The sequence below is a fragment of the Corvus brachyrhynchos genome, unplaced genomic scaffold (genome assembly GCF_000691975.1).
Source record: "Corvus brachyrhynchos isolate BGI_N302 unplaced genomic scaffold, ASM69197v1 scaffold52, whole genome shotgun sequence".
Taxonomy (NCBI): Eukaryota; Metazoa; Chordata; class Aves; order Passeriformes; family Corvidae; genus Corvus; species Corvus brachyrhynchos.
This window is the reverse complement of record NW_008237221.1, coordinates 1665506-1675916: the sequence shown is the minus strand read 5'-3', so window position 1 is coordinate 1675916 and position 10411 is coordinate 1665506. Positions and strand designations below refer to the sequence as shown.

Below are 10411 nucleotides of genomic sequence, written 5' to 3'. Positions count from 1 at the left end.
AGGGAAAGAAATGTATTCATCCTCCCTGCCCTGAGAAAGAGCAGAATTTTGTTGGGCCAACATTTCTCTAAAATTTCAGCCTTAGCAGTTTTCAAGCCTCTCAGCCCAAATCATTACAGTTTGAGGAAGCTGTGAACTCCTGCAAAGATGGTATTTTAGTGGGAAGTCTGAGACAGCCTTTTCTAAGAGTGCTGCCCTCTGTAGATACTGCATTCTCTACTGTAAACCATAATCTTCTGCTGGTGAGAAAGTTTTGTTCATTGCTTTTGTAGTGCCTCCTAACCATCTTAGAAATACCTATTTTGATTAACTCCAGTCTTTGCACACATAAGTTCTGTTTCCTCTGGCATCATCAAAAGCATTTTTATGTTGTCTTTTTGTTTTAAATGGTGTTTTGAAATCCAAAGATAACACCTTTATTGTTTGAGGCTGTTGCTAGAACAGGTGTAAGATGATGAGTTCCCTGAAAATGCTTGCAATAATGTAAGAAAAGGTTGAATTTCTAAATTGAAGACTGCCCATTTTTTTTCTTTTGCTTTTGTTTGACACTGTAACTGATCAGTGTACTTCACTTCCGAATGTGTTTAACTGGAAATTTTGCTTATTGCTCATTTTCACAGTTGTGTTCTTAGCACTTCCAATAGTAGAATTTTCTTGTAGTTCAAATTATTGTCATTTTTCCTTACTGATCTCTAGAAGGTGGCTTTACTTTTTAACTGCTAAGGAATAAGGATGCTATTGTTAAAGATATTTTCACTGTGATATTTCTCTTAAGTAAAGAAATGAAAAATTTTTGTATTTAGGTGGCTATTTAAGAAAAGTGATATAATACTCTTCTTAAACCTAGTGCTAGAGAAAAATATTTGACTTGCTGTTTATTTACTTGTATTCAGTCATTGAAAGAGTATTTTAAGTGGTGATTTGTACTAGAACAAAACAGATTCAGAGAAAGTTTTTCTTATGCCCATTGAGAAGGTTAAGTGAAGATGGAGATTTTTCTTTGTATGTAAATGTTAGGATATTTATATTTATTATATTTATAATATTATCTCTGTGTTTTTACTGCTGCTCTAACTCTCTTTAAGAGTTGCTGAGCACTGAGACCTAAGCAGCCAGGAGAGATCCAAAAGATGAAACTATACTTGCTCATCAGGAGGAGCTTTCTTGCCAAGTTTTGTAGCACAGAATGTGTTTTGTTTTATTAGTTTTTACTGCTGTAAAAGTCTCTTTAACCTGCTTTTATGCAGGTTACAGTAAGGAAGCCAAATGCTTTCCTAGCTTGTTCAGATCACTTGTAAAATTATTGCTAGCAAACTTAATACTGCTCCATCCTTTTCTTTATTTTCATTCTTGCTAAGCTCTTCTGCCATGCTATGTGCTCTTATTTTATGTTATGTCCAGTTTGAGTGAAACTGTCCTTGTATTGATTCTTGTGGTTACCTGCCAATCACTTCACTTTGCCTACACTTCTCCATATGCCAAGGGCCTTCTTTCTTTGATATCCTCCCTGTCCAATCAACATCTCTTCCTAGTTCCTGGGATGTTTAACTTTTAGATTAGGCTATCAAAAGGTCTTAAATCTCAGGCAAATTACATGCAAGTCTGTTTAGTATAGATGTTTATCAAATCCACACTGTTTTTTTCCATTCTGTGTGTCAATTATTTCTGCTTATATCCCACTGATTTTGTTTCTTCTTCACACCACCAGTAAATAAGATCCCCTATTTTCAAGGATTTTCATTATTTTTATGTTGTATTCTTGTGTCAAAAGCATTTGAGCATTCTTTCCGAGGGGGATGGAAAAAGGAGGCATTACAGAAGGAAAGTTTTACATGGGAGAAGGAACCAGAAGAATGAAAGAAGAAAAGAGAAAGGAGAGAAATCTATTGATCTCCCACAGAGATACAATTTATAACTAGAAGTAAGAGCTCAACATGGAAGGAATCTTTGTTCCTTCATTACAGAATGTCCTTATGCCAGCCAGGGCAGGGTACAATACCTAAACATCTGTGAAGTATTTATCAGGTATCAATGTATTTGGATTCAGGCTTAAACACCAAAGTGACCTAGAATATTTTGTTCATGATGATCCAAAACCTGCAGAGGGACAGATCTTCCCAGTCTGAGTCACTTAGATAACACAACAAAACCAAGAGGCTTGGACGTTGAGAGGGCAGAGCACCTACAACGTGAATTGGAACAGTGCAAAAGTGGGCATTCTGCTTCTGATAAATCTTTATGAAGAAACACTGTGCAAATGAAACAAAACAAACTGGAAAAATATTTTGGAGGAAACAAATTAGAAAAACTCATGATTCTTCATATGGTTTAGTGTGTTCATTAGTTATCTTGCCATGTTCTTTCAGGAGGAACCAGGAGATATATGCAAGTGTGATTGCTCCTTTTTTGCAACAAAGCCCTGTAAGAACCAGGACTTAAAATTCCAAATCCCACTGATCTGCTGCTTCTTTGATGCTAAAGGCAGACTGATTGGGAACTACTAAAATATGCCCCCGTTCAGTAAACAGTGTAGGAAATTCCAGTTTCTCCTGCTTATGGAAGCTTAGTCTTAGTCTAAAGACCACCTGAGATCATTATGTATTGCATTACCTCTCAGTGCCTTTATCCAGGGAATTCCAGGAAGTAATTTATCTCATGATACAATAGCCTTTGGTCAACAGCCTGTACCCTTTGTACAAAAAGTAGATAATGGCCAGTACTAATGATATTGTCCTGGGAGTATGGGCTGTAAATCCCTTCCAGGAAGTCTGGCAAATACTTGGGTATTTGGCATGAGTATCTGAGCAAACTTCAGTCAGGACAGGTTGTGGATGGTTTTGTGCAGGGCAGTGACTGTGTGTAGATACTGTGGCAATGCACATTAGTTTGAGCAGATGTTTGCCAGCTTAAACTCCACTCATTTAATTCCTGACCACCTTTCTCTAATGAGCAGAAGTGTGGTGGAGAAAATTGTCCATAGTATTCTAGAATTCCATTACTATTCTTGAATGGTAATCAAGGACAGCTGACACCTGGTCATTGTGAATAGTATTTCATAATGCTTATGTTATCAAGTGGCTGCTTAATTCCTCATCTGTCACCTTCAGCCTTATCCTTCTGCTGGCAGAATAAATACACACCCTTCCTTTGGAAGCATTTTTGGAGCAGTCAAAGAATTATACTATTTTCCAATTTTCTTTGCTAACTATCATTTTTAAAAGAGCCCGTTGATGTCACAGTTGTATCATCCATGTAAGTGAAAGAATGCAGCTGAGATTTGAAGTGTTTTGATGCTCACTTTTCCTTGTTCTTGCTGTATCTAAACACCCAAACCAGTTCAGCTTCTGTTACTTTTTATTTATGCTTTTATACCCATTGGGAATTACTTTCCTGGAGGTGTCAGTCTCAGCTGAATGAGCTGGGGTGCAAAATGCTGTGTGTTGCACTGCACTATCCCTTCCCTCTTCCTCCAAGGCTTTATGTTAAAAACACCAGCCCTGGAGAGACATAGTATGTATCTGGACATGGAGATCCATGATTCACAGAGCCTCACCTCCACTTGTTTGGTGCTCTCTGTCATTTGAGATTCCTTGAACACCCAAAGGCAACAAGCAGCAGTTCAGCTTCAGATGGAGTTTGGGCTGTAAGAATCTGGACCATGAGACCTTAGGAGCTGAAGTATGACCACCAGTGTGTTTCCTAGAGGTATTGATGGGGGGAGCTGAGGGTAAAGAAGCTGGTTTTCTGTTAATAACTTTAGGCATGTAAAATACTTGAATAGTAAGATAGTAACAGCACTTGGCAGCATCTTGTGACTTACTTTAGATTGGAATGGCCACCTTAGAAGACAAGCTCTGTATTCCTTCAGACTTGCTGGTATTACAGATACGTCCTACTAACACTGTCTGCTCTTTATCAGACCTTTGCCACTATGTTCCTGTTTGCCTGCTGTAATGAAATTCTCAAATGAATGAACTGGAAGCCACCTCTGAATAACACACCAATTTTTCTTGAGTATCTGAGTCTAAGACTCCATGGGTGGGAAAATGCTTTTTTATGTTGTCATTTGGAAGTGGTAAAAATCTGTGCAGTAGAAGAACTAGGGTACAGTGTTTCTTGGTAGTTACATTCTTTAATGAAATAGAAAAAAATTTTGATGTCTTTACAACCTGCTCAGCACCTTTAGATGGAATTTTCTCGGGTAATGAATGTTTTCTATATCCAACTGATGCCTAGGTTTTAACTTTTATGTTTTCCTGATTCTGTACTGCTTAGTGTGTAGCTCTGAGGTTTCTTGTAGCTTAGTGTGTAACTCTGAAGTTTCTTGTAGCCTGTTAATTTCTGCTCTCTTGTGCTACGTAGACATAACAAAGCCTCTCCGGGCCTGCTCTCCAAGATCACCCAGACCATCCTAGGCCCAAAAAGTATAAACCAAAGAGCCTCTTAGGGGGGCAAGCAGAGGGGAAATTACATCATTGAACTGAAGCTTTAATTGGAGAATTAACCCTGATATGCAAATGAACCAAACCTACAGAAGTGTGAAGAACTTGTGACCTGTTGTCCATCTCGGGGTCCATTTTTGGCAATAGCCTCTGGCTCCCCAGGGGGTACCTTTGAAGGCCTTTCAAATAAATACCTATTTTATTCTTTTACTCCTGACCAGTCTCTGTTTCTGGGAGGCCTCTTAAGGCATCACAACCTTTAAGCAATTACATGATGTTACATAATGTTACATTTTGTTGGCAGCCCTAAAACTTTTCTCTTCTGGGAAGAAACTTCCCAGACCATATTCCCACAAGAAGTAAGTTTTAATATGTATCTCCCTGATCCTTTTCTTCTTCTGTTCAAAGAAAATGTCAGCTCTCTTTAGAATTGGCTAGGAAGCATTTGCAAGAGGTTAAGTGATACTACAAATATTCCTTAATTGAGTTTAGATGCATTCCATGCATTTTTACACCAGCATCAAAGAAAACATCTTTCCAAAGATAAGCAGCTTCTTCTCATATTTCAAAAAATCATCACGTATTTTCATCAAGCTTTCAGGAATGAAAGCTGCTGGACTGCAGTGTTGGCATAATAAAAAAGAAAGGTGCACACAGAGGTTCTGTGATCCGGAGGTGACAAGTGCAGAACAAACAGCGCGTGAAGACATCTTCCTACCTGACAGCATCCATCTCCAGCAGTTCTTGCTCTTGTACAGGCTCAGATATGTTTGATCAACTTTCAGATGATTATCCTGGCAGGAGCAGGTGAAAGCAGTCATGATACTTTGACTCAGAGTAAAGTACAAGGCAGTCTGAAGGAACCTTTCATTAGCAGTTGATACTCTGTTGACAGTGAGATTCATGTGAGGAAGTCAGGATGGAAACTGTTTTTCCATTTCCCTCCTTTATGAGAGAGGTTTGGTTAGGGCGGTATGTGCAGGGAATTTCTGCTCTCTGACTTGTATATTAACACATCTCATATTCGGATTTATCACTGCAAAATATGAGTCTTGTTTGTCTGCACCTGATATTTCCAACTAAATGACATGATTTTTCTTTCACCTGGGTTTAGTTTTTTAAAGGCTGTTTTGAAACACACCTATTCCTGTGACAAAACCAATGCAATTCTCTGTGAGAAATTTGAAATCACTCAAATTTCAAGCAGCTCAAACTAAAACCCGACCTGAATCTGTCCAAGAAGAGTTGATTATATTGGTAGCATATATTGGTACTTTGGGATTGGTTACCTGATAATGGTTTTGCTCTTGAATGGAGTCACTGAGCTGTTGATGCCCATCCCAGGGCGTTCACATCAAGTGTGACTCTTTGCAATATTCTCCATTCATGCAACTGAAAATGAATTCAGGTGAATATGTGTGAATGAAGAATAAAAAATTAGAAATCTAATTTGTTTGAATAGTTTTTGGAATATGAATACTATTTTTTCCCTTTTCTCTATTTAACCAGTTTTAATGTTAAATAATTTAATTTTATTGAAGAATAAGATTTAAATTCTTGTCAGCACTGAAGCAGATGAGGTCATGCCAGTAAATCCAGTGGGGTTATGGATTTTTAATTTTCTTTCATTCAAAGCCACATTAAATAAACAGAGAGGAATAAAGACTCCATAATACAAATGAGAATCAGGCCAGTGGTGTATTTTCATATTCCTAATATCTGTGCCTCTTTTCAGCATTCGTCTTGTACCTCACATTCTACCATTTGTTTCTTTTAATCTGTGTCCATCTCTTCATCACCTCTGATACTTTATAACATTATTTGACCCTAAACTTTGAGTGACATGACCTGGCTTAAACAGATGGTTGGGTTTAACTACTAATGTTATCTGCTGACAATTGCTATCCTGCACACATTTGATAAAGAAATGCCTTTTGGATTATAGGTTTTTGCATTTCACTTTAGCGTTTTATCAAATACTCCTATTTTGTCACTATTATAACCTATTAAAATTCTCTCCTCTATTACAAGGAAATGTGATTTTTAAAAGTAAATAGATGCTTATGCAGGCTTTAGTGATTACAATCTTTGCATTTCTTCCTCCCAGTTTCCTCAATGAGACAAACTCTCCTGTTATTCTTAATCTTCCCTGAGCCATGAATTGTCAAGGGTGCAGTAAGACGGAATCATGCTGGTGCATCATGAGAGGTGAAGGCTGGTTGGAGAAATTGAGCTGTGAAATAGAATAGAAAGGGTACAAATGTAAACTAAGACAATAGTTTGAATTTTTTCCTGTGTCAGATTTACAGAGTTGCATCAAAATTGGATTAGCTTCTAACATGACTAAAAGATAATGAGATAACGAAATAAAATTCTGCATGGCTAGACTCTACAGTTCCTCTTCTGCATTTTTATAATAAAACCAGGAATTCACGTGAATATTTTACCTTTTCTGCAGTACCTTCTCAGCTCTTCCTGCAATTAAACAAGGCTTACCATAAATCAATGTTTAATTACTTATAAAACTGTAAAAGGATTCCATACCTTATTCTGGATGCCCTGACATCACATTCTTCAATAAGCATCTGAAAGTGGAGCTCTCCCTGGCATCAATAGATAGTTACAGTGAGCACAATTAACTCAAATGTGCTCCTGCACACAACACCTTCAACAAACCATTCCTTTAGAGACAAAATCAGGAGCTGAAAGTTCTCAGTATCCTTGTGACTGCGAGCCCTGGTATATTAAAGGTTTATTTTCTTTGTCATCCATTTTTATGGTCTTTGTTCACCACACTTGTAAACACCCTCCTATGTCCTGACAGACTCCTTTAGCAAAAAAAGAAGTGTACAAGAAAAAGTCTTAAGTAATTTATCTTTTATTTGCTGTAATAACAAACTGCATTTTTGACTTTCCATTGTTTTTCAGTGAACAAACTTTACATTGCCTGGTTGTGCTACGATGCTCAGGCCAGCTGATGTAAATTAAACATACAGCATTTGCCTGTATAGGGGATACTTGGTTCTTGATGCAAAGGGCATGAATAAATGAATAATGTTTACCCAAACTCTTACCTGTATACTCTTGATTCTGATAGTTTCTGACTACAGTGGCAATGATTTTGAAAGTAATGAAAAGCTTCTTAAAAATAGGAATAATTTGTGAGACACATTTGTGAGGACATTTTGAATGTGAAATGAATGCAGACACACTAAGGTATGCACTGAAATTGGAAATTTTTCAAATTCCAACCCATACAATCCCACCAAATGCCTAATCCTCTATTGCATGTCACAGGGTTGGGCAGTCTTAATTTTTCTTACCTGGACACATTAGAGAGCATCTGAGAGTCTTTGATCCATAAATTGTCCATATTCACTCTCAATGCTAAATAAAGAAATAATATAAAGGCCAAAGGCAGCGAGAAATGCAGCCATAAAACTTCCAGGCCCTATGACAGCTGAAGATGGACTGTTCTCAAAGAAGCAGAATTTTTAATTCCCACAACGGATTTACTGGTTGTCTTGCAGGTTATATCATTTCAAATGAAACTGAAGCAGCACACACCAAAATGCATCACAGATTTGGGATACCTTGGTGGTAAGGGGGGCTTTCCTTATGGTGACATCTCTTGTGCAGAGACCTGCCCAATTTCAACTGATTTTGGGTAATCGTGAGACATTACAGTGACAACACAGGCATAGAAGATTCTTGCACTAAAAATTTGTAGTAAAAAGCTGTTTTCTTTCACCTGCACTTGCTTCTGGCATATTCTTTTGCCTGCACAGCTGAAGCAATCATTCTTAATTAAAACCCAATAAAACATGTCCCATTTCTCAGTGTGACATCCAGCATTTCACTGCCATTGGGAGAGCTCATGTTTGGAAAATGCCTGATTGCTACCATGCCTTTGGTATAGTTACATACTTGAGAATTCTTCATGTTTAACCTCATTTTTTTCTTTATTTGGTTTATTTTCCTTAACTGAGTTTGCCTCCAAGGAACCTTTTTTGGCCTTCCTCTGAAAAAGGAGGACACCCAAGGCTGTCCTTACTGTTTATATGCATGAAAATGTGAAGAGAGATAAGGCAGAAAATTTAAATGCCACCACTTGCACAGTCTAAATCTGTAAATCCCCACAAAGTTAGGTTAATTAAAGTCCCTGTCTTCACTAATCAACTATTCATACTCTGTCTTACTCCAAAAATGCCACGTACATGGGGGATTAGTGAGTGTCAGATTATCAGATATCTGGCATCAAGTAACCAAGCAAGATGTCCAAACTTCTGTGATTCACTGGAGCTGTTTATATTTTTCCAGCTGGAGTAGGCATTCATCAGCTCTGGGAAAGCAGAGAGGGAAGTACACCACACCTCCAAATCCCATTTACTTTCTCCTTTCCCACAGGAGAGAATCACTTTGTTGAGAGACAAGGTGGTTAGAAGTTAATTGCGATTTAATTACCCCCTGTGTATACTTTTGCAGCTAAAGAGAAAGACAGCTTCTCAGTTAGTATCTTCATGCTTTCAAAAATAGCCCAGTGAGGCTTTCAAAAGAGGTCTGTAAAGTTGGGATGCACATTTTACACCTACAGCCAAGTGGATCCCTCGGTCTTGCCTCACAAGATCCTCACAAATGCCTTGAGGCGCCATGTTCTGGTTTGTTTTTTAAAGATGCTATGTCTGATTAAAATGGTAAGATTTCTGAGACCAAGCTAGAGGTGTCCATCAATCAATGAACACAATATTAATGAAAATATTGCCAGGATTTTTTTCATTATTTCTATAATTTTGACAGATAGGATACAGTGCCATAAAAACATGAAATAAAAAGACAGCCTTCCTCCTAAACCACTTAAAATCTTAAATAATCATTTAAGGGGAAATTTTCAGATAAACCTCTGAAAATCTAACCTATTCTGTGGCCATGGTCTTTTAAAAATATAGCATAGCTGTTAGGCTGATAAAGACTACCTTCTAGCAGCTCTTTATTTTGCCATTAACGTGAAAATACAATTATTGTCATATGATTTTTATTACTGCTATCAAAGATTGTTTTTACAGGATGGGGTGTAATTGGGTTTTATAGAAGCCACCACAGTGAAATTCAAATATTTGTCTGATTTCAAAAGCATGCATGTCAGTCTAAAATTGCAGTTTACTCAGCCTACCTGATACAGAGGCAGAGTGAAAATACGCGTAACAAAACAAATGCTAAAACCAACATTTTCTGGAGAAGATTGATGCGTAGTAGATATGGCAGAAGACTGAGCTTCAGGAATCAAGTGCCGCTTTTTTTGTTGTTGTTTTCTTTTTAAAATGTTTTAAATTCTTGTGTGAAAAGGCCTATGTAAATGCTTAGTATTGGCTTGTTCCCATTTCTTCCACGAGCTCCTTGTTTAACCAGGGACTAATAATCACTTAGCTTTTGTATGGCTGAGTTTACTCATGAGTGTAGTCACTATGAGTATTTTGACAGAGGTGTCTTTATGTTACATTCCTTTCTGAATCTGAAGATAAAAGGCTTTATTTTAATAACTGTCTAATTCCTGAAGCGACACTGACGTATTAAGTAAAACAGTACACAATTTTTATACTGCCTTCTATTAAAAATGCTAAGCCCTGAATACATTTTGCAGACATATATTTTCTCCTTCATATTTAAAGAAGAGGAAAGATGGATGCTGCTAGAAGTTTTGAAACACAAGGAGAGCTGATGGTAACACGGTACATCTACAGTGTTCTGCAAGGCTCTGAATTCTGTGGACTAATAATTTTAAATGCAAACCACAAAATTTAATCTTTGGCATCTTACAGGATAGTTTGGCACTACCTGAAAAAAGTTCTCAGGCAAAGTGACAGGAATATTACTTTGTTTTTTACAAATACCTTTTTGCTGGAATTGCTCTTAGTGCATTTTGCAGATGGAGAAATTGAAACGCAGAGGAAAGCAAGGCTTCAATGCAATAA

The 10411-nt window shown here is 37.4% G+C and overlaps 1 protein-coding gene across 1 annotated transcript in view; it reads right to left on the bottom strand.

Moving 5' to 3' along the window:
* Positions 1-9094, bottom strand: part of RNF32 (ring finger protein 32) — a 31216-nt gene extending 22122 nt beyond the window's left edge. Inside the window, 1 exon segment of the mRNA XM_017728897.1 lies at positions 9035-9094. Within this exon segment, the coding sequence (XP_017584386.1) occupies positions 9035-9094 (60 nt within the window).
* Between the last annotated feature and the right edge of the window lie 1317 nt (positions 9095-10411).